The sequence below is a fragment of the Mus musculus genome, chromosome 19 (genome assembly GCF_000001635.26).
Source record: "Mus musculus strain C57BL/6J chromosome 19, GRCm38.p6 C57BL/6J".
NCBI lineage: Eukaryota > Metazoa > Chordata > Mammalia > Rodentia > Muridae > Mus > Mus musculus.
Window position 1 is genome coordinate 36,853,791 of NC_000085.6, and position 26,463 is coordinate 36,880,253.

At 39.0% G+C, this 26,463-nt stretch overlaps 1 protein-coding gene across 4 annotated transcripts in view; it reads left to right on the plus strand.

Annotated features, from left to right (window-relative positions):
- The window catches only part of Tnks2 (tankyrase, TRF1-interacting ankyrin-related ADP-ribose polymerase 2), a 59,349-nt gene that overhangs the window by 19,662 nt on the left and 13,224 nt on the right, over positions 1-26,463 (plus strand). The window contains exons 7-19 of one of the 4 annotated variants that reach the window (XM_011247382.3): positions 1,101-1,167; positions 4,013-4,199; positions 5,265-5,386; positions 8,296-8,387; positions 8,497-8,575; positions 12,162-12,333; positions 13,850-13,929; positions 17,823-17,968; positions 18,633-18,798; positions 20,007-20,226; positions 21,474-21,583; positions 22,395-22,583; positions 23,230-24,621. In XM_011247382.3, the coding sequence (XP_011245684.1) occupies positions 1,101-1,167; positions 4,013-4,199; positions 5,265-5,386; positions 8,296-8,387; positions 8,497-8,575; positions 12,162-12,333; positions 13,850-13,929; positions 17,823-17,968; positions 18,633-18,798; positions 20,007-20,226; positions 21,474-21,583; positions 22,395-22,583; positions 23,230-23,574 (1,975 nt within the window). In that variant the 3' untranslated portion in view covers positions 23,575-24,621. Of the gene's footprint in view, positions 1-1,100; positions 1,168-4,012; positions 4,200-5,264; positions 5,387-8,295; positions 8,388-8,496; positions 8,576-12,161; positions 12,334-13,849; positions 13,930-17,822; positions 17,969-18,632; positions 18,799-20,006; positions 20,227-21,473; positions 21,584-22,394; positions 22,584-23,229; positions 24,622-25,444; positions 25,698-26,463 lie in introns of those variants that run through there. The other 3 variants (NM_001163635.1, XM_006527409.4, XM_006527408.4) reach the window with 3 other exon arrangements.

The following is a 26,463-nucleotide window of genomic DNA, read 5'->3' on the forward strand; positions in this document are numbered from 1 at the left end:
TGTTGCATTAGTTGAGGAAAGAGGAGCTTAGAAGCAAGAAGAGCAGTATCTAAGAGTGAGTGCTGTGAGCATTTGGACAGCTAAGATGAGGAACGGTGGTTGCAGAGAAAATGAAAAGGAACCTAGATGGGTGCTGCCCTGGAAGAGCAAAAATAGTGAGATCTGAAAGGGAAGTACAAGAACAGAACAGAGGGAAGACCTTTATACCTGAAACTAAGGGAGTCAGGCTGAAGTACAGGAGGGCAAGTGTTTTGGCAGAAGACATGGTGCTGACTTTTAGAACTCCTAGTTTCATGAGAATATGTGGAAATTCAAGTAGAAGTATTTAGTGGATGACAGTAAGATTGGTATTGAGGCAAGGAAAGAACTGTGTATTAGCAGAGGCTGCTCTGGCTTGGTTGTACCAGTTAATAACGCTGATCCCCAAGGAGAGGAGAGAGGAGGGAGAAGCTTTAGGTGGAAGCCAGCATTTGAAGGTTCTGCTCTGTAGGAGTTCTGTTAAATTACAGCAGAATTTGATTTCAGTTTACTGAGGACTGTAGCATTTACCTTCCAGAGTTTCAAAAAATGTTTCAAAGAAGACCTGACTAGGATTCAGAATAAATCTGGAAAACATATAAATGTGAGCCAGGCCAAACAAGAAAAGGAAGTCATACCTGGGAACAGTATATGTTCCAGTACACAGGAATTAACTGTAAGACTAGAGAGAAGCTTAGATACCTGTTAACTTAGAACCAGGGACACCTTTCATCCTAACACTAGGGAGACAGAAGTAGGTGGATGTCTGAGTTCCAGACTAGCCAAGGATGCACAATGAGAAAAATTAAAAAGTTAGAACTATCTCTTCAAAGCAAGGAAGAATAATAGTATTAAAACAAACGATTTATTTTTGTAATGTTTGGCTAGAGCTTAGAGAATAAATTGGTTTAAAGGTTGTTTCAGAAGTATAGAGTTTAGTAACATTATATAGGCCTAAATAAGTAACCGGTAGTAGTAGGGAAAAAAGAAATACGGGTTTGAAAGAGACTCAGGAATTATAATTTGCACATTGCTCTAGACTTACAGACTCTGTAATAACAGTCGTTCTTTTCTCATCATAGGGATCTGGTACCACTACACAATGCCTGCTCTTACGGTCATTATGAAGTAACTGAACTTCTGGTCAAGGTTAGTTCTTTTGTGTCTTATTACTTCCTATAATTACATAAAATGATTTGAAATGTATAGTGTGTCTAGCTTATTCTTTATTCTAAGTGCTTGGTAGAAAGTGGGATAGGGGCTGGTGGGATGGCTCAGTGGTTAAGAGCACTGACTCCTCTTCCGGAGGTCCTGAGTTCAAATCCCAGCAACCACCTGGTGACTCACAACCACCTGTAATGAGATCTGAAGACAGCTACAGTGTACTTACATATAATAAATAAATAAAATCTAAAAAAAAAGAAAGAAAGAAAGTGGGATAGTTTATAATTGTAATGTAGATTATTGGTAAGCTAGCATTTGACTTCCTTCAGATTTTTAGGTACTATACAATGTTAAATATAAAGTAGTTGCAGTAAAAGGGTCATACCAAAGGTATATCTAAGCTGGCCATGATGGTGCACACCTTTAACCCCAGCACTTAGGAGGCAAAGGCAAGTAGATCTCTGTGAACTAGAGAAACCATCTGGAAAAACCAAAAGGGCCAGGGTCTGTGATCTGAGGTGAAGGAGCAAGGACTTACTAGAATAAGATTGAAAATATGTACAAAGACCCTGGGCATTTCTTTTTTTTTTTATTTTTCTAAGATTTAGTCATTTAGTATATGTAAGTACACTGTAGCTGTCTTCAGACACACCAGAAGAGCGTATCAGATTTCATTACAGGTGGTTGTGAGCCACCATGTGGTTGTTGGGATTTGAACTCAGGACCTTCGGGAATGCAGTCAGTGCTCTTAACTGCTGAGCCATCTCTCCAGCCCCAGTAACTGCATTTCATGACCAAAACACTTGCTGTCCCTAGGAACAGAGGGAAACAAATCATGTCCCTGAGTTGAGGAAGTCTGACACCAGCAAACTCAGAGATAGCCTCCAAGTGCAAGAAAGCAAGTAGTCTGATCCAAGGAAGGGGAAATTCTGTGAGATTCATAATTAAACAACTCTACCAAGTGTTGACTGCTTTTTCTTTTTTGGGAGGAAATGTCAGAGAGTCTAATAGACTCCAGAATGTTCTGTCTGTAACTTTATTGTGATCCAGAATTTACTGTTGGCTTGACACAAAATTAGGGGACATAAAGCTAATTGTTTTTCTGGTTTTAACTCTATTCATTTTTCTTTATGTGTGTGGAACGTGCAGTTATGTACATAAAAATATAATCAATGGTGAAAATATAAAGTCCAGTGTGAAGCTGCATGGCTTTGGGGCGGATATTCTAACTATAGATTCTGAGACCGTATGGGTCTGGGTCTGGCTAATCTCACTGAATAATGTTTTTATTTGTGAGTTACTTACAGTAAAGTTCTGAACATAAATTGGAAGGGGCATCTAAAAAATTGACAGATTAACATGGAGATGATAAAAATAAATGTGAGCAAGTTTCAGTTGAAGCCAAAATTATCTATCTAATATTGATAATATAGTCAATCTAATATATAATATATAGTTAATCTAATACATATCTAATATAACCTTATATATATTTCTTTTTAGTATAGTTAATAATTTAGATAATATATGTAAAAATATATTTGTGCTAATGTAGCCAATATGTTATGAGCAAATAAGACCTAAGTTCACAAAAATGCTGCAAAAGATGAGATGTCTACTTCTGGATTTGAAAAATTCTAGAGTTTGGGGCTGGTGAGATGGCTCAACTTGTAATAGCACTGATTGCTCTTCCATAGGTCCTGAGTTCAAATTCCAGCAACCACATGGTAGCTAACAACCATCCCTAATGAGATCTGATGCCCTCTTCTGGTGTGTCTAAAGACAGTTACAGTGTACTTACATAAAATAATAAATCTTTGGGCCAGAGTAAGCAGAGGTCCTGAGTTCAATTCCCAGCAACCATGTGATAGCTCACAGCCATCTGTACAGCTAAAGTGTACTCATATACATAAAATAAATCTTTAAAAAAATTCTAGATTTGGGGGGCAGGGGCTGCTAGAGAGATGGCTGGGGTTAAGGGCATACACAATCCTAGAGAAGACCCGAGTTTGGATACCAGCACCCACCAAGGGCACCACCAACAGCCTTTTACCTCCAGCTTTAGGGGATCTGACTACCTGGCATCCAGGGCTTTGTACTGATACACCTACCCACACACAGACATGTGCACATAATTAAAATACATAAATTTAAATTTACCCTCCCTCTCCTCTTCCAAAACAAACAAACAAACAAATAAACTAGAACTTTTAAGTTGCCTAAATACAATGTATGATGTTAACTATTTAAAAAAACTATCTTAATTTAATTCTGTGCTGATGGAAGTATAAACCACATTAAGGAATCTTATTTCAGGCTCTTCTTTCTCCCTGCTGCCTTAGGATTGTCATTCCCTCTCCTAGAAACAGTCCAGTTGTCCAGTGACAAGCTAAGGGTATTGCAGTGTCATGGAAGCTGCACAGCAATCCAGACTAGTGACACTGTGAGGCTGGGGACACTGATGTGTGAGTGACACAGTGTGAGGCTGGGGACACTGATGTGTGAAAGCTCTGAATGTGAATGGTCTCCTGTATTTCATTTTTATAAAATTCAGGAACACATAAATAAGGTACTAAAAGAATGGGGCAAAAATCCCCAATGAAAGAAACAGGAAACACTCTATAGTAATATATAAATCTTATGTAATAGAATGGATATATATTTGTCAAAATTCACTAAGTTACTCTCATTAAGAGTGGACTCTGTTTTTAAATTACACCTCCGAAGAGATAGGGAGGTTTTTGCAGAAGACCTTTCTCAGCCTGCTGCATGTTGTTGGACTTCACAGTGTTAATAAGAACAAACAGTAACTGTACGTCTTTCTTCCCAGCACGGTGCCTGTGTGAATGCAATGGACCTGTGGCAGTTCACTCCTCTTCATGAGGCAGCTTCTAAGAACAGGATTGAAGTATGTTCTCTCCTCCTAAGTTACGGGGCAGATCCAACCCTGCTGAACTGTCACAATAAAAGTGCTATAGACCTGGCCCCCACGGCACAGCTGAAGGAAAGATTATCGTGTAAGTGTGAAAGTGACGCACAAGATGAGTGCGGTGGTGTGTGCCTTTGATCCCAGCACTCAGGAGCAGACGCAGGAGAACCCCAGTTCAAGGGCAGCCGGGGCTGCATAGTGAGATCCTGTCTTGAGGGCTGGAGAAGATGACTCAGTGGCTAAGAGCACTGACTGCTCTTCCCGAAGGTCCTGAGTTCAATTCCCAGCAACCACACGGTGGCTCACAACCATCTGCTGTAACAAGATCTGATTTGGCCTTTTCTGGTGTGTCTGAAGACGGCTACAGTGCACTCATATAAATAAAATAAATCTTTTAAAAAAGAAAAGAAAAAGTTTGCTATCAGCTAAGATACATGACTCAGCTCTTTTTCCTTTTCAGTTTTACTTTTGGGAATGTTTAAAGAGTAAACTATGTTCTCTATGGATGGGTCTCTGTTTCTTTTTAGTATAGTTAATAATTTAGATTCTGGGGGCTGGACAGGTAGCTCAGCAGTTAAGAGCACTAACTGCTCTTCCAAAGGTAAATAAGTAAATAAATCTTAGCGAGAAAAAAAGAAATAAGCACTTGGTTCAGATGTAGTATTATTACATATACATGAGCAGCATGATCTAAAATTATTCTAGAGCAGTAAATGATAGCGATTTTACAAGTCAGATAAGTAAAAGAGAAACTTAGAGGAAATACATTCCTTAATTTTGTTTATCCTGTGAAAAACTTGACAAGCCAATGTGTTAGATCTACAGGTGGGTATGAGCAAGACTGTCTCCTACCACTGTGTGCTAGTGCAATTGTGCTCATCCTTTGTAACTGTTAATGTCTCAAATCCAATTAGAAAATATCAATAGACCATGGATCTGCCATGGCTTAAGCTTATGTATACTTGAGAATGAATTGAAGGGAACTAGAATGCCATTGTGTCTGTTATTAATTATTGTTATCAGTAGTTATATTAATTTTGAGACTTAATTTTGAGACTTTTTGGAGATTATTTGAAAATAATTTAAAAATATTACTAGGCAAGCTTTATTACTATGATAAGTTTCATGTAGACGTAAATGCTTCTTTGTTTAGATGAATTTAAAGGCCATTCATTGCTGCAAGCTGCACGAGAAGCTGATGTTACAAGAATCAAAAAACATCTTTCTCTGGAAATGGTGAATTTCAAACATCCTCAGACACATGAAACAGCACTGGTAATGTTTCAAACTTAAGCTTTTAAAATACATACCATAACCCAAAAGTAGTCATAATGTCTGATTTTAGTGATGGTACTGTTTTTAAAATATTCCTTTGTTTGTTGGTTTGCTGGTTGATGTTTTTGTTGTTGTTTTGAATTTGTGAGTCTTGTATCTTGCTACATTAGCCCAGATTGGTCTTGTATATGTGATATTCCTGCCTTAGCCTGTCACATGTTGAAATAACCATTTGTTAACACATTGAACTAAAATCAGTTACCCATCTGTATATTTAAAAAAAGAATTTAAATAGTGTAGAAAAATAACAACCTTGCCCCACAAAACATATTAGTAGTTTAAGAATCCATCTAGAGAAAAAATTTATCCAAGTCCTTGTATGCTTTATGTAAATTTTTATTATTGATATAACATGTAATTGGTCATTTGTGGTTTTCCACGAGTTTGAATAAAGTATCTAAGAGTTACTTCCCTTAACAAGCTGGGGATGATAGTGTGTGCCTGTAATCCCAGGGTCTAGGAGGCTAAGGTAGAAGGACCACAAGTTTGAAGCTGGCCTGAACCACACTAGCAAGACTCAAAAATCAAACAGAGGCAGTGCCTGGGGTGAGGGAAGTGTCCTCTGTGAAACTAATAAAGTTGTGAATAGTGAAGCCTCAGAGCTAGCAGAGGTCAGTGGTGAAATACAGGGGAGGCACAGGCTACCCTGAAAGTAGCAGTTCCAAGAGAAATAGTAAAACTGCCACATAGGCTGGAGAATGAAAGGAAAGGGAAGGAAATGAAAAGGGAATGAAAGGAAAGCTAGAAGGAAAGGAAGGGAAGGGAAGGAAAGTAGGTCGTCTGGTAACACCTTGCTGCTTCCCTGTGCCTTAATAGAAACTGAAATCTGCCACTTACCAAAAAAAAGAAAGCTCTACACTAATAAAAATGTTAACCAAAAACTTAGAACCATAGCAGTATTAAAATGGTATGGGGAAGCTCAAGAAGATTAACATGGAAAAGTTTCTAGTGTGAAAAATCACACTTAAACCCATCATCTGAGGATATCTTGCAATTCCTCAGTCACTGCCTAAAATCACAGATAGTACTAAACCCTACTTATGTCATCATTTTCTTCCACGTCCATACCTGCAGTAGTTTATATATTATGTACAGTAAGATTAACAATCATGCCAGTAGCTCTTGTGTTCTGAAGCTCTTCTGGTACTGCAAGTAGAGGTTTCCTAACAGCGCTTCTGTTCTTACTAAGTTGAAACTTTCCAGTTAAAACAAGTGATTATAGCTTCTTGTACCATAATTGCCAGCAGAGCTATCCCTGTACTGTAGAGCCACTAAGTAAGTATGAATAAGCATTTCTTGAACACAAGCACATTCAGTTGATCCAGTGATAACGGACAGCTGTAAAGTGACTAAGGAGCGGGCAGCATGTGCAGCCTGTCTGTGCACTGGGACAGAGAGGTGACTCACGTCCTAGCATTGTGTACAGGATGCCATCACGCTTTTCAGAATCATGTTTATTTCTGAAACTTTTCTGTGTAATATCAGATCATAGTTGGCCTTGGGTAGTGAAAGCAAAACAGTACAGATAACAGAATGTTGTGTGTTGTTTCCTCTACGTATCCTGTTATGCAGCATCCTGTCTTCAACCTTAAAACACACTAAAAAGTGTTCACGGGTAGTTGTTGTGTATGGCAGTGTCCTCTCAGTTCCCAGAGATTGCAGGCCCTTCCCTAGGGTACAGAAGAGTAGGGGTCTCATTTGTGATGGGTTTAATAAAAAGTTCTTGGAAATAAATGATCTCTAGGTTTTGTGCTTAGAACCCTTATTGTGTCAAAAGAACTGTTGTATACCAGTTAGACGTGGCTTTTATTTTGATGGTAAAGGAATGCTTTTGGTGACTGCAGTAAAATCAAAGAATGAATCAGGAACACAATTATGAGAAACTGACAGTTCACGACTAATAATAGGAGAACAGATTTCATGATCGCTATATACTTAGATGTATAGAACAACTTTGCTTTAAATTTTTAACCAAAATTATTATTTTTTGGCGGGGGTTGGGAGAGGTTCCAGACAGGGTTTCTCTGTATAGCCCTGGCTGTCCTGGAACTCACTTTGTAGACCAGGCTGGCCTCGAACTCAGAAATCTGCCCGCCTCTGCCTCCCAAGTGCTGGGATTAAAGGCGTGCGCCACCACTGCCCGGCTTAACCAGAATTTTTAACCCAGGACTTTCAGATATTGGTTCTAACAAATATGCACATTGATTTAGTCAATTATCAATCAGACAGAATACCTGTATACTTGAGTATTTTCTTGGATGTTAAGATTATAAAGATTTGTGCCGTAACTATAGATACTAGGTTTATAAAAGGCAAATCCCTACCTCCTGCCTCTTTCCCTCTTTGATACTCAGAAATGCTGTAGCCACAAGCCATACAGGGTGTCACACAGGTAATTGGAGCTCCTTGTTCTGCTGAGGCGATGAGATAAGGAAGGTCCTCAGCTTAGCATCGATCCCATCTGTGCTGTTAAACCAGCAGAGTTCAGAACAAAACAGATGGGGGACTAAGGACAGCTAGTCCAGCGGTAGAACACTTGTCTGCCGTCTCTAGAAGAAATGCCGACACTTGAATCTTACCTTTTAGATGTAGCATTTTTCATCCTATCAGTAATGGCTTTTTCAAAACTACAGGACAAAATTTAACCAGAATATTTAGTAGCATATTATTTGATCTGTAGGATTTTCCTGCCGTGCCAGAATTTGTAGTTACTACAGATTCTCTCCAATAGAAAATACTTCAAGAGCAAATTTACTGTGTTTATTATCCTTGATTGGAAGCACAAATATTCTTAAAGTGAAAACCGTTCTCTATGGTACTTGATTAATGCTGCAATTTGAATTATTTAGCATTGTGCTGCTGCATCTCCATATCCCAAAAGAAAGCAGATATGTGAACTGCTGCTCAGAAAGGGAGCAAACACCAACGAAAAGACTAAAGAGTAAGTACACTTTTAACTAGTGGGTATTGCCTTTTATTTATTTCTTTTTTCTTTTTTTTTTTTGGTACAGAAAACATACTTACTGTGTGGCTGGCTTTTTGTCTTTAAGATTCTTGACTCCTCTGCACGTGGCTTCTGAGAACGCTCACAATGATGTTGTTGAAGTAGTGGTGAAACATGAAGCAAAGGTATACCCCATTTCTGGTCATCTTTGGTAATCCAGTGAGTTAATTTCTGTGTAGTGGATATTTAGCTCCTTAAACTATTCACTGTACCAAAAAAAAATCTTTTTTTCTCTTAGTTTACAATTCAAAATAGTCCTAGGCTGGGGAGTAAAGCACTTGCCATGCAGTTGTAAGGACCCGAATTCAGATCCCCAGAACCCACGAAGCAGGAGGTGATAACACTCCTGTGACAGACAGCTGGCCTGCTGTGTGCAGCACTGAACCTGTCTCAAGTCAGGAAGAGGGGGGAGCCACACCCCAGGCTGTTGACTTTCAAGCATGCACACACACCTTGGTGCACAGAGACAGACTAAAAAATTCCTGTGGACCAAATCTAGTTTTTGTTACTGTTAGAAAATGTATGCATTTATTCATATGTACATTATTTCTGTTATGTCTCTTCTTCTCCATTCCACTTCTGATCCACTGATGAAAGTTATCCTTGACTTTTTCTTATTATTATACACTCAGGCACCTCTTATCTCAGCAGGATACCAATCTTACCCTAATTTTCTTTTCTGATCACATCTGAAATTCCTTGGTTAGTATGATAAAAACCTTCTTACTTACCAGTAGAGTTTGCACTTTGACCATTTCTGTAACTAAGACAAAGAACTTGAATGAATGCAAAGGAATAATTTGACTAAAAACAACATATGTAACCATGTTGATAAATTAACATTCTTTAATTGGCATTTGTATACAGAGCACTTTACCCCTTGAGTAACACTTCCATCAAAGCTGTAAGTCATTTTGTTACTCAGTAACTTTAAAATATAATTAGTAATGAGTCCAGAGAAATGGACTAGTGTGCAAAATACTTGCTGTTCAAGCCTAACTACCTGATTAAATCAGCTGGAAGCCATATGAAAAGCCAGATGTGGTGGCATGCATCTGTAGTCTCAGTGTTCCTCCTGATACATGGGAGACAGACTGGAAATTGGCCAGATCACCAGCCACCTAGCAGAGGTGCAGAAACAACACGAAGATCCTGTGTCAGGACGGTAGATAGAGGGTGAGAGCTCAGTCCCAAAGATGGCCTGACTTACCCGTGCTCTGTCCACACATAGTCTGTCTGTCTGTCTGTCTGTCTGTCTGTCTGTGTGTGTGTCTCTCTCTCTCTCACACACACACACACATACACACACGCGCACGCGCGCGTACAGGGCAGAAATGACAATAGTTTCCAAAGACTTGCCTTGCTCAAAGAAAAAATTTAATGAAAATTCAGTATAGTACAAAGATGGAGCTGCTGTAAGTGGGGAGAAAGAAAGAACAGAGGCCCTCAGTGGCTGGCCCTGAGACCTTTTCCTCACTGGGTTCTGCAGGTCCTTGTCCTTCCTTGGGTCTCTCTCTCTCTCTCTCTCCCTCTCTCTCTCTCTCTCTCTCTCTCTCTCTCTCTCTCTCTCTTAAAGATTTATGTATTTTTATGTATATGAGTACACTGTCACTGTCTCCAGACACAGCAGAAGAGGGCGTCAGATCCTATTACAGATGACTGTGAGCCACCATGTGGTTGCTGGGAATTGAACTCAGGACTTCTAGAAGAGCAGTCGGTGGTCTTAACCACTGAGCCATCTCTCCAGCCCCCCTTCCTTGGATTTCTACCCACTCAAGGAGTCACTTAGAATTTTCAGTTTCTTTTTCTGTTACCTTTAATGTCCTAATCTCTGATTTCGAGAAGTTGATAATGTATAACTGTGATTTTTTTTTTTAATTTCCTACTGTAAGTTACTGAATAAAATAAAGTTCATTTCTGCTTGACTGCTTGGCATCCTCATTTGTCTGCTCTGTGCCTTCCTGTTGACTGCTTTTGTCTTACGTATGGCACATTACTTCTGAAAAGTGTATAGACGTACCTTGAACCTGAGTTGTTAGACTTAGTGAGACAGTTGTAACAAGAGAACAACCCATATGATAGTGTGAAGACTGAGAAAGTCTCAGGCAAACTAGCAACATTATTTACCCGTATGGCTATTACTCAAAGCTCTCAGGAGATATTTTTCTTTTTTCTTTTTTTTTTTTTTTTAAAGATTCATTTATTTATTATATGTAAGTACACTGTAGCTGTCTTCAGACAATCCAGAAGAGGGAGTCAGATCTTGTTATGGATGGTTGTGAGCCACCATGTGGTTGCTGGGATTTGAACTCTGAACCTTCGGAAGAGCAGTCGGGTGCTCTTACCCATTGAGCCATCTCACCAGCCCAGGAGATATTTTTCAAAACTATGATTTGGAATGTGAGTAAAGGTGGCCCCTAGCGTTTTAAGTGGGTTTTCAGTTCTGTTATCATAGACTCTCACATTGTTTGTGCTCATTGAGGTCTTGCTACATCCATCTTCACTTATTCTCTGATGACATGACACTGGTGAACATAGGATTGGTTAATTACTGAAGAAATATTTTCATGGTAAGGAGGCAAAGTGGAAATAAGATACTCTTAGAGGTAATCTTATTGTAAAGAGTTTCAAAGATACAGCCAAATTGAAAGAATATAATAGTTATGTGGATACTGTCACCAGCTATGTCATATTCCATATCTACCAACATGCCTTATTTCTTGACAAATTTTCAGATTGCTGTGCACATATTAAATACTCTGTGTATATACATCACTAGAGTTGATATGCTGTTTATATGGTTTTTCTTTAAATACAAAATTTATAGGGGGTGAAATATATAAGTCTTCATTGTATATTTGCTGAATTATAACAAATGTGTACATTGGTGCATCCAAACCTATTAAAGGACAGGCTAAGGCAGAAGTGAGCGGTGGATAGCTGAGTGGCAGAATGTCCCTAAGTGCAGTCCACAGCAGTGCTTCATCTTAAGCAGTCTGTACCCCTAACAGTCACAGCCATTTTGAGATTTGTCTGTCACAGATGTGTGCTCTTTAAGGCTAGTGATTTGGAGATGGATCACCATGTCAACAGTTCCTGTGTATTGCTGGCAAATATTCTGTTGTGTGTATACAGCATGCTATTCACATAATACATACTATACGTGATACATGGTGTAGAAGATAAGTAAGAAAGAGTGAGTATTTTAACACTAACTCGGCCCTGAACATGTTTGTCCCTGGCTGTTTATCTTGGAGTCAGTCATGAAAATTCTGTACCTCAAAGACCCATAAATTTTCACAGATGCAGCTTTTTCATTTAATGTCTAGTTCTAGATAGGGTGAAATTATAAACGCTTTAATGCTTGGACAGACATCTTTACACAGCTGCACACTGTGGTCACCTAACTTAAACATATATATATATATAAAGTTACTATACTTGACAACCCACATTGTAAGTAGGATCTTATCTTCATTCTGATCCCAGTCTTCATGGACTGGGATCATGATTGGTGAATTTGTACTCTAGTTCTGAGAAGAAAAAAAAAAAATGCCTACTTTGGCACTAGACAGTTATTGGTGTTTTTTGGTTTTTTTTTTTTTACCTTTAAAGTGAGACTTTTAGTAGTGAGTGCTAAGTAGCCAACTGGATGGTTTCAGGTGATGCACCACCATGCTAATTTCAGTGTTTTCTTTCTGCCTTGTTAAGGTTAATGCTTTGGATAGTCTTGGACAGACGTCATTACACAGAGCTGCACACTGTGGTCACCTGCAGACCTGCCGCCTGCTCCTGAGCTATGGGTGTGATCCAAACATCATATCCCTTCAGGGTTTCACCGCCTTGCAAATGGGAAATGAAAATGTGCAGCAGCTGCTCCAAGGTAGTAAGAGCTTCCGTGACGTTCTGGGGCAAAGATTAACCTTTGAGATTCTTCACATGGCAGGTGTGCTGTGTAAGAGTTGGTAATAAACAGAAATGTTAGCTATCTTAACTTATTCTTAGCTCATTATATTGATACTTAAATGTCATTAAATGATAATTATGACTTCTGTTCAGTAGCATACTCTGCCCAGTTTCTCTGTGTAAATACACACACGTTTTAAAGTTTATAGGGCTGATTTGCCAGGCATGGTGGTACACAACTTTAACTCTAGTACTTGGGTCACAGAGGCAGGTACAACTCTTGAGTTCCAGCACAAACAGGGTTATGTAGACCCTGTCTTGTCTCTCTTTCTTCCTTTTCCATCCCTTTCCTTCTTTCTCCACCCCCCCCCCCGCCCCCCCTTCAAGTTTAAGAAGCTGAGCATTGAGAAACTACTGTTAATCCCAGCATTGGAGAGACTGAGGTTGAAGGGTCGTAAGCTTAGTGCTCCCTCGGATATTTAGTACACACCCACCATACCAGAGTCGGGTGGGGGTGTCTTAGAAGCTCTTAGGCAAGTGAAATGTGATCATTGCTGTTTTTTAGAGCAAGGCATTAAAAGATGGGGTTTTTCTACTACAGCAATCCTGGTGACTTCCCTAAACACTGGGCCTGCTTGATTTTAGATCTTGGGTATGTATGGTTCTTCTGACACCATGTTACAGTGTAAGTCTTTGGATTTTTGTCCTTGGCTTTACTTATTTATTTATTTATTTATTTATTATTATTATTATTTTTTTTTGAGACAGGGTTTCTCTGTATAGCCCTGGCTGTCCTGGAACTCACTTTGTAGACCAGGCTGGCCTCGAACTCAGAAATCCACCTGCCTCTGCCTGTCAAGTGCTGAGATTAAAGCCATGCGCCACCACGCCCAGCTTTTTATTTTATTTTTTTTTACAGGAGTTTTGCCACTGGTTCTTCCTTTGATATACTACTCTAAATGTTTATCTTAAGATGTAAATATTTATCTCTGTATTCTTTCAGTTCTTTCAAGGTTTAATTTTTATAATTCAGTCTTTACCTGGGGCTTCCTTTGTTGTATATACTCTTTCAGAATTTTTAACTGAGTAATTAGACAGAATTTTAAACTGATAATGACTAAGCTACTTGCTAGCCCAACTTCACTCTTTAAATTTGAAAAAAAAAACTGAGGGTCAGGAAATTAAAAGTAATTTGTGCCAGTTCAGAAAACAAGTTAATGGCAAAACCATGTTTAGATTTCTACCAGTGCTTGCACATGGCTTGTTTAACACTTTGGTTGTGTTTCTTTATACGTCTTAAATGACATTTTATAGTTAGCACGTGTATATCTTTTGCTCAGTCTATATTCTCAAAAGTTTTGGTAGTCGTAGTTAGTGGTTTTTCACTGCGGCAATACTACATAAGCTAGCAAACTCAAAACCTGGTTTTGTAAATGATGACCCTTGAAGCTTGGTCTCCTTCCAGGTGGAATTAACCACTCTTCTCTCTTCAGAGGGCGCCTCACTAGGTCACTCAGAGGCGGACAGACAGCTGCTGGAAGCTGCAAAGGCTGGTGACGTTGAAACTGTAAAAGTAAGATACAAACAATCAATTTTCTCTTACTCTTTAGTTTTTTGTTTGTTTTTTTGTTTTGGCGTTGTTTAATAAATCTGTGCTGTTAACAGGAAAGAGCTTTATTAAAAGATAAAAATACCAATTCCTTTGCAGTAGGAAATAAGAAATAGCAGTGGGGGGAACATTAGCTAGCTATATGTTAGAGGACAATCACATTCACCAGTTTAATGTTCTTCATGTAGTGTCAGATGCAGCTGTCTGCACCCACATGGTGATTCTAGGGTGCAACACCCTCTTCTGACCTCCGAGGGCACCGGGCACACGTGTGGAGCAGACAGACAGACAACATTCACACACGCAGAATAACCTTTTTTAAATAAAAGTATTTTAAGGAGAAATATGTACTGGGCATAATAGTGTACACCTATTTTCCAGATACTAGGGAGGCTGAGATAGAAGGTTTAACAGTTAGAAAGAGAGCCTGAGCTACCTAGGAACACCCTGTCTAAAAGCAATACCAGGAGAAAGAAGAAAGCGTGTCATGTTGCTCTCTAGTACTATTTAAGTATGACACACAAATAAAAGGAACCAAGTGCCCTTCCTTGTGTGCACAGGCTCATTCTGGTTCACTCATTTCATTATCCCGTCTGCCTGTGGAGCCGTTGCTTGTACTGTGAGCAGTGTTGGTGTTGCTCGAACATGCAGTCTTACCCAGCTGGGCTGGAAAGTTCTTTTCTCCCACAGAGTACCCAGTTTCTTGTCTGTCCCGTCCCAGCAGTAGTCCCCTCAGAGTCACCCTCCCTCAGACATTGTTTTGACTTGTGCCACACACACACATTGATGTCTTACTGCCTATACTGTGTGTTCATGGTCTGTACAGAAGTGTCTGCCTAGGGAAATAACCCAAAAGCCTGATGTATGAAAGAACAGGACTAAAATAAAAGTAAGAAATTGACTCATCTATTTCATGAACTAAATAATTCTTTAATGCTGCATTAAATGTTGTTTCAGTTTTTAAAATTAGCCGGGGAGAAAGCCTTTTTTTTTCCTTCTCCTTAAAGACTTTTCTTTTTTCTTTTTCTTTTTTTAATTTTCTTTTATTTATTTATTTATTTATTTATTATAAGTGCACTGTAGCTGTCTTCAGATGCACCAGAAGAGGGCGCCAGATTCCATTATGGGTGGTTGTGAGCCACCATGTGATTGCTGGGATTTGAACTCAGGGCCTTCTGAAGAGCAGTCAGTGCTCTTAGCCGCTGAGCCATCTCACCTGCCCCTGTAAAATCTCACCTGCCCCCATAAAGACTTTTCAAAACTAGACTACAATAAATTTGAGAGAGCACTTGTATGTACTAAGTTTTATATTGCCTAATGTGTGGTAGAATGGCTGTTCAAAATAATTTTATCAAATTTCTACTCAGTAGATTTTCTATACATTTCTATTTTTAAAGAAATACAAGCTAGATAAGCCTTTAGTCCCAGCACTGTGGAACATGAATGAGTTAAGGCCATCCTGGTCCACATAAGAGGTCTGTCAGCTTTACACAGTGAGAGCCTGTCTCAGCAACGACAAAAAAGACTTAAAAATGTTGGTCTCACTGCAGAGCTCTGAGAGGTTGTTGAGTGATGCTTTAAATGGGTCCAGTGCTGGGAGGGTCATGCTGTGCGTCCTCTTCAGAGGCTCCAGCTCCCAGTCCCCGGCGTCCAGGCTTACACCTCTACCAACTGAGCCATCTTGCCAGCCCTGGGTTTATTTTTTAAGAGTACATATGATCTCTCTACTGTGCCCAGTGCAAATAATACAGATACCACATGCAACAAGGCTTTTGATTTGTTCATGAGTCAAGTGATTTGTGTCTTATTAAGGGAAAGACATTGATTTTAAACTAGATGATTTTATGTGTGTGAGAGTAAGGAGAATGGTGAATTTTAAATGTTCATTTACTTACAGACCCTAACATATTTAACAAGATAAGACTAAACATTAACAGAAGTGGTGGCCTGGCCTATGATCCCAGCACTGGGATGCTGAGTGGGAGATCTTAGTTTGCGATCAGTTTTGTTTCCCTTTTGTTGTTTTTTTATGGTGGTTTTGGTTTTACTTTAGGGCTTTTTGTTCTTTTTGGTTTTTTTTGTTTGTTTGTTTGTTTTTTTTAAAGTATAAAACCTCTGAGAAGGAGCCTAGAAGAAGACATAAATTGAAAATACAAATTGGACTCAGATAAAAAAATGATGCCATTGTATTAAGGAAGACACCCATTCCATTCTATTGATTCATCAGGTTACCTTATTTTGTGGATACCTATAATACCTCACAGACACAACCTAAGAAAGGAGGGTTTATTTCAGCTCACAGTGTAGTGTTCAGCATGACAGCAGGGGCTTAATAGCTTTTCACATCGCATCTGCAGTCCGGAAGCAAAAACCAAAGAATGTCGATTTTTAGCTCATTTTCTCTTTTTATTCGGGCTAGGACACTAGCCCATAGAATGGTATCATCCACAGTTATAAGTGGCTCTAATTACCTTGATGAACATCATCTAGATGGTACCTCAGAGGCATGCCAAAGGTTTGTCTCCTATGTGATTTTAACTCATGCATCCTGACTGTAGTAACTGGACAAATTAAAGCAAAGGATATTAAAATGATCTTTGGTAACTAACTACATGTGCCAACAGCTGGTTCACAGTGGAAATACTCATTTCTAGATTGGGTCTCAGACCCACTGAAACATTGCTTTGGGACTGGAACCTCATTCATCAAGTCTAGCAGATGTGTTCCATAAGCTCAGAAGGGCTTTGCAGTTCAGTAGCTCCCTTTGGGATAAACCTATTAGTGGGGCTTACTCAACTTACCTGGTTTTGTTTTTTTTATGTTGATATTCTTTTGACTGTAAGCATTGTAGTCTGTTAACTATATTATTCTCCCAAATTCTTTGCATAATCTTTAAGAATATTTGGGGTATTAATTTTGATTGAGCTAAACTTACTCATCTGAACCAAAGAACACAGCAGAATAGTTTTAGTGACTATTTCCTTAGTTCTTCGAGATCACATATAACCAGAAATATTTTCTTTTTTCATTATATATAGTAAAGCATGAGTCATTGACTTAAGTGTGGTCCCTTACAAATTAACAACCCCAGACACTGACTTAACAAAATTTTGAGATAAGACCAGTATACATCAAAATTGAGCCCCACTGATCTACAGTGTTATATCTCAGACTTTTAATATGCTTATAGATAGATCTTACTAAAATGTAATTTGCTATGGGGTTTTATTTGTTGGGAAGTATTAAGAGTCCAGGCTGACTTTGAACTCATAACCCTCCTGCCTTCATCTTCCAATGCTGGAATAATAGGTATATACTATTACATATGGCTTAGAATGCAGATTCTGACTTATAGATAGGGGTATTGGACTTTGAATTTTTCCCCTCTCTGCTGCTGAGATCTAGCTGGCTGCTACTACTATGTTTACCACCAAATGGAAGTTACACTTAGTACTTGAAGGAAGGGTATCAGTGTGTAAATAGTAAAGTTTACTACCTTTCAAAAAAGTAGAAAATATAGATGAGACCAGAAGAAATCTCAGTAAATGAAACACTAGTATAAGAATAGTTTCTGAGCCGGGCGTGGTGGCGCACGCCTTTAATCCCAGCACTCAGGAGGCAGAGGCAGGCGGATTTCTGAGTTCGAGGCCAGCCTGGTCTACAGAGTGAGTTCCAGGACAGCCAGGGCTACACAGAGAAACCCTGCCTCGAAAAAACCAAAAAAAAAAAAAAAAAAAAAAAAAAGAATAGTTTCTGAAATACTTATTTAATAAGAAAATAAGGCAGACATTTGAAATTTCTGTTAAATTGTGTTAAAACATGAGAAATGAATGTGTGTGCTGTGTTCAATCCTACAGAAACTCTGTACTGTTCAGAGTGTCAACTGCAGAGACATTGAAGGACGCCAGTCAACCCCACTCCACTTTGCAGCTGGGTACAACAGAGTGTCTGTGGTAGAATATCTGCTGCAACATGGAGCTGATGTTCATGCTAAAGACAAAGGGTGAGAAAGAGATCCTGCCTTGCTTCCATCACACCTTTATAGGACCATTTCGGGGAAATACAAGAAGACTTCTATGATAAATTATAAGCTACTTCTGTTTTTTAACATATAATTTACTTCCTAAAATTGGTTCAGTGATAGCTTATAAATTCCGTTAATAGTTGACGCTCAGCGTGGTGGTGCATACCTAAACCCCAAGCACTCGGGCACTGAGGAGTTTGAGACATTCAGCTCAGTATGAGGGAGACCCTTTCTTTTAAAAAACAAAAAACATGCAGATGGCTCGGATTTACGTTAAAATTAACTTGTATAATGTCTTGTTATTTTATAATTGCCAAGGAAAATTCATTTTTGTGATTTTCATACTGATTAATAAAGTTTTCAGTGTTCATTGAGGATATGCTAAATTTTTTGTTTATTTTGAAATTACTTTTGTTTAAAATGCACAGTGCTAGATGTTGTCTATATGTGAATGTTTATCAGTCTCTGTATTTAAGACATATTGAAATCCCCCCTCCCCCCGAAAATAAACAGTCTTCTGCTTTCCATACATAGACTTAGGTTGTACAGAGTATGACCAGAATACTCTATTGGGCAGTTTAAGAAATTAAATGTATTTGGTTAGTATAATTACTGAGATTAAACCACTTCTTTAACTTTTCAGAGGTCTTGTACCTTTACACAATGCATGTTCTTATGGACACTATGAAGTTGCAGAACTTCTTGTCAAGCATGGAGCAGTAGTCAATGTCGCTGACTTGTGGAAGTTCACACCTTTACATGAAGCTGCAGCAAAAGGAAAATATGAAATATGCAAACTTCTACTCCAGGTATGTTTAAGTACTTACTATGGACAGTGCAGTTGCCTAAAGTGCTCAGATAATCTTTCAGATAACAGAAATATGAGTCTTAAACCAAGGAAAGTAGAAAAAACCGTTTTCTAATACTAAAACTAGATTTCAAAGAAAAATGTCATGAACATTTTTATATTTTAATGTACATGTATCAGCATAGGATTTATTATATAGCCACCTATCATGTGATAGTTGCTGTCCAACTTCCCTGTTTAGTAATCTAACCTCAGATTACTTGATTCATTATGTGGTTTATAAGCCAAATTTGTTTAACCTTCTATAAAAGTGATGGTACTGGTCTAATAGATACAGATACTTTGCTGTAGAATATTACAACACAGATTCATAATAAAATATTTGTAGAAAGGAAAAATGCAGCTACATGTGGTGGTGCATACCCTAAAACACAGCATCTGGGAGGCAGAGGTAAGTGGGTCTCTGTGAGTTCAAGTCCAGCCTGGTCCACAGAGTGAGGTAGTTTATAAGAGTCTAGCCAAGGCAGCACAGTTAAGACCCTGGATTTTTGTTTGTTTTAAGATTTATTTCATATATGTGAGTACACTGTCAGCTGTCTCCAGACACACAAGAAGAGGACATCGGATCCCCATTACAATGGTTGTCGCCACCATGTGGTTGCTGGGAACCAAACTCAAGACCTCTGGAAGAGCAGTCAGTGCTTTTAATCACTGAGCCAACCCCCAAGACGCTGTATTTTAAAAAAGGAAAATTGCAAACATGCATTGTATGGTAATTCAATTAACAATGAACATACTTGTCAGCGGCCTCATAAAATTATAATGCGGGGGCTTCAGATGTAACTGAGTTGATAGAGTGCCTGTCTAGCATGCACAAGGCCCTGGGATGTATTCCTAGCACCACATAAACCTCTGTGTAGGAGGTAAAGCCAGTCAATGGGTGAAGATCAACTTCAACTGTAGAGCAAATTTTAGACCAATCTGGGATATATGGGACTGTCTAAAATAATAATGATTAAATTTAAAATTATATAGCTGAAAACTTTGACTGTAGCTTTAGTTCTCGATACATACTTACTAATGTGTTGCAGGTGCCTATGGTATTTAAGCATTAATAACAATAGCAATCTTTGCTCTCCTTATTTTCTCAGTGACAGAACACTAAGCACTTCCTTCCATTCCCTCCTTCCCCTTTTTTCTCATGCCTAGCATGGTGCAGACCCTACAAAGAAAAACAGAGATGGTAATACTCCTCTGGATCTTGTTAAAGATGGAGATACAGATATTCAAGATCTACTTAGAGGTGATGCAGCTTTGCTGGATGCTGCCAAGAAGGGTTGTTTAGCCAGAGTGAAGAAATTGTCTTCTCCTGATAATGTAAATTGCCGTGATACCCAAGGTCGGCATTCTACACCTTTACATTTGGCAGGTAAACAAGGGAAACAAGATTTAAGATGATAACCTCTAAGATTATTTTTATATTATTTAATTTTTTGGTGGGTGGTGGTATGGGGTCTGGAGTCAGAAAACAGCTTGCTAGAGTCTGTTCTTTGCATCATGTGGGCTCCAGGAATCAAATTCAAGTTGTCTGGCTTAGCAGCAGGTACATTTACCTGCTGAGCCATTTTAGCAGGCCTATAATTTATTTTTATTGTTGTTTAAAATATTTCCTCTAAGTAAATTGAAAGATGCAAGTTAAATTATCTGTCAGAGTTATCATTCTGTACTAGTATGTGTGTTCATGCATTAAGCCATTACCTGGACTCACTTCCTGTAGTACTGATTATTTCAGAAAGAACAGTTGGTGGGAGTGGTGGGTGTCACATGCCTTTGATCCCAGCATCTTTCAAATTTACTAGAACTGCACAGAGGTGTGTCTCAAAAACTAACAAAAGTGAAGAGCAGTAGGGAAGACACTATTTACATTTCACTTCCATGAGTCACACATATATACACACAAATACTATACCTTGGGATAATTTTAATGCTTTAAATCCTTCAAAGGGTTGACATGTGCACTAAAATTAGCATGATAAAGCTTTCATTATCATTTTCATATTAGAGAAATTAAAAACTTACTTTCTGTCTATGATTATGTATCTAGAGATAGTTTGCCATAAGAGAGCTTGCAGAGGTGACTAGATTGTGTCATACTTCAGAGCAGTAAGCTTATTGTTTGGTTTTAGCAATGCTAAGATTACTCTCCTGACCTGGGGGGGGGGGGGAGGGAGAGAAAGAGAGAGATTGCTTGATTTCCTAAGCTCTGTCCTCAGGCTTAGTGACGCTTGTCTCTACAGCTCCTGAGGAAGCGTGCTTCCTGCTTGCACATAGATGATTGGCTGCCTGTGGTTTTTGACACTTGGATCATACACTTGAGTTTAGTGTGTTATATGTAACAGCCTTGAAGTCAAGGCCTTTAGTAGGGAAATTTTAAATGGAAATATAGACATCTTTCTGTAATTTGGTAGGTCTCCAAAACCAGTAGCTAATAACAAAAGAAGCTTCTAACATTTTAGTCCAGTGGAAGATTTTTTTTTTCCAGAAGGTAAAATACTATTAACTTCAGATTTACATAAAATTTACTAACGTCTATTTATAAATATTTAGGCATGTGGGTGATTTGTGATTTGTCTACATTTATAGTGAAAGTGATGTTACTTTTTCCCCCTGCATTAGCTGGTTATAATAACTTGGAAGTTGCTGAGTATTTATTGCAACATGGAGCTGATGTGAATGCCCAGGACAAAGGAGGACTCATTCCTTTACATAACGCAGCATCGTATGGAGTAAGTTCTAAGTGGATGTCACCCAGGGCACATGGAACTGGGTGTGGCTTCTTGTTTCACAAAGAATTAAATAAGACCTATACAACATAGACGTTTTAGTTCTTAATCTGTATAAGCATTTTTTGTAACATGGCAATATATTTTTGTCCTTGGCACCTGTCTCTTACTTGATGAAATATTGGGGGGGGGGGGTGTATGTATGTGTGTGTGTGTGTGTGTGGTGTGTGTGTGTGTGTGTTTGTCAGAAAATCCATAGGTTTCCAGGAATCTTTAGAGAATCAAATAATTATGTTACTGATTTCCAGCACCTCTGAGGATTCTGATCAGCACTGGCCATTGTCAGTGTTCTAGTTTGGGTAAGGAAAGCTGCTAGTTTGTAGATTGATGTTCACCAGTTATACTACAAGAATTAGTTAGAAATCATGGAGTTGTAGACTGGAATACTGAGCTGTAATTTTGAAGCAAGTATCCATAAATTTCAGTGCTGCTGAGAAGAAATGGTTTTCTTTTTATTTCCAGAATACATGTGAAAATAAGAGGGTAGGTACAGAGCCAGGCTTCCTTTGATTGAGACAGGGCCTCTCTGCATAGCCCTGGCTGTCCTGGGACTCACTGTGTATCCCAGGCTGGCCTCCAACTCAGAGATCTGCCAGTCTCTGCCTCAGGAGTGCACACCCAGCTCAGAACCAGTTTCTTAAGAAGTAAAGTTCCATAAAATATTCCCACCTGTAACAGGACTATTTTCTCTTACAGCATGTAGACGTGTTCCATAAAATATTCCCGCCTGTAACAGGACTATTTTCTCTTACAGCATGTAGATGTAGCAGCTTTGCTGATAAAGTACAATGCGTGTGTCAATGCCACGGACAAATGGGCTTTCACACCGTTACATGAAGCAGCCCAAAAGGGACGGACACAGCTTTGTGCTTTATTGTTGGCCCATGGAGCTGATCCTACTCTTAAAAATCAAGAAGGACAAACACCTTTAGATTTAGTTTCAGTAAGTGATGGGCTCTTTGAAAATCAGAAATTTCACATGACATGTATAAAATGTCTGCATAGTGAATATGGTTTTAGCCCAAATTTAAATTTAGGAATCGTTTGGTATTCTGATATGTAGATAATAGAGTTATTAATCAGTTATTGTATACTAAGTAAGTACTTTGGATATGGGGAAACGAGCAGTAGTTGGGAAACAACAAGCCCAGGTCCTCTGTAAATGCTGTTACAGTGCATGATATTCTAGACTGAAGGTCTTACCAACTTCCCCAGTTAAGTGCATTGCCTTCAATGTAGCAAAGCCTAGTACTAGCAGAGAGTCTATCCTTCCTTGCTACTTCTTCCCATTGTTGCTGCTTACCCTCTTAAGAGCTGTCTGAGGGCCTGCTAGATGGCTCAGCTGGTAAAAGTGCTTGCTGCACTGTTGCTTAACAGGCCTGAGTTTAATTCCTAGACCCACCTGATAGGAGAGAGACCTGCCTCCTACAAGTTCGTTGTCTTCTGACCTCTACATGTGCATCTTGGCACACGTGCACCTATACACACACATGCACACAAAATAAATAAAATTAATGCTTAAAATTTTTTTAAGGTTTGTAAAATAAACTGTAGGTTTTTCTTTCTTTTTCCATGGCTGCTTATAAAAGAGCCTCCTTTGTAGGTCCCAAATCTGTGTCAATCACTGGAACAGGAGTGCTTTCTCGCCCCTGCCACTGAGGTCATTAACCAGAGCAGTAAAGTGGAAGGAAGCAAAGTTTTGTCCTCCCTGGATCTATGAGACAAGATCTTATGAAGTCCTGGCTGGCCTGCAACTTGTTCATAAAGCTGACCTGGAGTCTCACCCATTTTTTTTCCCTAAGATTTATTTGTGTGTGTGTGTGTGTGTGTGTGTGTGTGTGTGTGTGTGTGTGTGTGTGTGTGTGTGTGTGTGTGTGTGTGTGTGTGTGTTTATGTGCACCACTTGCATGCTGGTGCCAGCAGAGGCCAGATAGTATCAGATCCTCTGTAGCTGGAGTTAACATTTACAGGAGGTTATAAATCAGCTGATGTGCTTCCTGGAAACCAAGTCTGAGTCCTCTGGAAGAAAAGTATTTATTCTTAACTACTGAGCCATCTCCAGCCCTTTGCATGCCTCTCTTGCCTATCTCCTGAGTATGCTGAGATTACAGTCATGTGCTGCCACACCCTGCCAGAAACATTTTGAGTTGGAAAAGATAGTGTGTTCTGTGGAGAGAGATTATTCAAACCAATTGGAATTATGAAACTGATTTAGTTTGTCTGCATTCAGATTTAAAGTGATGTTTCCAGGCAGACTAACCATACCATATTTGCATGAGGGTTTCTTGGAAATACCTCTTTGGTTCCAAGCTGGTTTAGAAGTAAGCATACAGAATTTATTCCTCTGAAACATTGATTCATCCAATAATAGAATGAGTGGCAAGGAAGATAAAAAGCTGTAGACAGCATGCACAGGGCCTAAAGAGGTAGACCACTTAGTAAAGCACTTGTTGCACAGCATGAGAACCTGAGGTTGAATTAATTCCTAGAACCCTTGTAAATTCTCGATGTATAGGATGAACATATGTCGGAGAAAGGAGGCAAAGAGAGGCATCCTCTGGAAACCCAGAGGCCAACTAGCCTAGTATCACAGTGATGACGAGACCATCTCAGGAGAACTCAAAAGTGAGGATCGACACCTAAGCCTCCTTTAACCTCCATGTGCACATATTTGCACACTCATATACACATACAAATCGTGCATATGCCCACAGAATAAAATTTTAAAGGTGGTTTTGAGAGAGCAAAAGCATGCATGAGCTTTAGAGTGGAATAGGTGTAACCTGCTCCAACCTCTAAAGTTTAGTAGCAATATTTATAAGGGATAAAATATACCTGGTTAATTAGAGAAGTAAGTATTGTAATAATATCTAAAGCCTTTAAATAGCTTCACATATCAAAATGTACCCAATAAATGGTCTTTTAAAAAATGGCGATTTGTAGGTCAGCAAATACTACTCACAAATTATAAGGAGTTAAAAGATGCACAGATTAAGGAGGAAGAGAAAGATCAGGGGTGGGCACTAAATGAATAACCCAGAAATGTCCCTGTTACTGATTACTTAGCTTTTTTAACATTTTTTTTTATTGGAAAAAGAAGGCTGGAATGTGTTCTATATGCCTATAGAAGTCAAAGGGAAACTGTGGGGGGTCTGTTTTCTTTACACCTTGTGGGTGCCAGGGCTTAAACTCAGGCCATCGGGCAGTGGTAGCTGCCTTTCCACTAAGGCATCTATCCAGCCCATTACTTAGTTTTTATTTGAGCATTGTAAATAATTGCATGTCATTAGAGAGTTTTTCATCCTGTCAGTTTGATTAAAATTATCTTTTACCAAAAAACAGGGTTTTCTCCATTTTGAGTAATGAATCACTGTTTTCTAAAAAAATACAAATGGGTCTGTTTGCTAAGGTTCTGTGTAGATTGAGTTGCTAATGTCAGAGTTAATTATAGTAGGGTTGAAAAGCTCTTACTATTTAGATTAGTAGTTCTGTAATTAATTTCAGTGCCTTTCAGTCATGATGTCAGAATTGGCATTTTGTTCCTCGTATTTGGCAACATCTGGCAGTTTCTTTGTTTAATGACGTGATCTGGAAAGGGTGTTCTGAAATGTGTTCTCTATTTAGTGATAATTTGCTAGCTGGATATCAGCCTGTTTGTTTCACTTTTAAGGTTTCCTAGTATTTCTCAGGGTCGAATGGTAGTAGACCTGGTGTGAATTTGCTAGGTTTTATCCTCTTTTTATTGCATAGAAGAATTGTAAACCATGTACGTGACAGATTGCATCTCCTTGTACTGTATCCTAGGCAGATGATGTCAGTGCACTCTTGACAGCAGCCATGCCCCCCTCTGCTCTGCCTACGTGCTACAAACCTCAAGTGCTCAGTGGCGTGAGGGGCCCCGGAGCCACTGCAGATGCTCTGTCTTCAGGTCCGTCCAGCCCATCCAGCCTCTCTGCAGCCAGCAGCCTCGACAACTTATCTGGCAGCTTCTCGGAACTGTCCGCAGTGGTTAGTTCAAGTGCAGCAGAAGGTGCTACTGGTTTGCAAAGAAAAGAGGGTGAGGGTTTCTATAAATAACTATCTCACGTTGTAGCACCATGTTTGTCATTTAGAGTGGTAGGAAATTGTCCTTTAAATCTTAAATACAACTCTTTATATGAAATAAGTTAAAATAGCCTGGGAATCTTTACCTTCTATTTTCTTAATAATGTAAGTGGGATTCCTACAGAAACGCCTTTCAAATCAAAAACTAATGAATGTGATGCTAGCTGACATTTATTTATTTATTTGTTTATTTGTTTATTTGCTGTTAGGTGTACGCACATGCATGTGTCCAAACTTGTGTTGTGGTGCTAGCTGACTGACATTTATTTATTTATTTATTTATTTATTTGTTTGTTTGTTTGTTTATTTGTTTATTTGCTATCCTGTGTACGCACATGCATGTGTCCAAGCTTGTGCTGTGTCGTGTATAGGGAGATGAGAGGACAACTCTGTGTCACGGGTTCTTCATTTGATTTTTGTTTGTTTTTTTAAGACAGTTTCTCTGTGTCTCACTGACTGTCCTGGAATTCACTCTGTCCTTCCCAGAGATTGAACTCAGGTTGCCAGCCTTGCCCAGCAAGTGCCTTACCCACTGAGCTGTCTTCCATCCTGACCCATTCTTCAGATGCCAGCCTTTATCTGTCACATTCTTTGTACTCTATGCAACATCATAAAACTTTTTTTCATAAGTTTGAAAGACTTGATCTTGACTTACTTTTAAAGATGAGGCTAAAACTAAATTTTTAAATGAAAACAAAACAAGAAATACTTAAACTTCA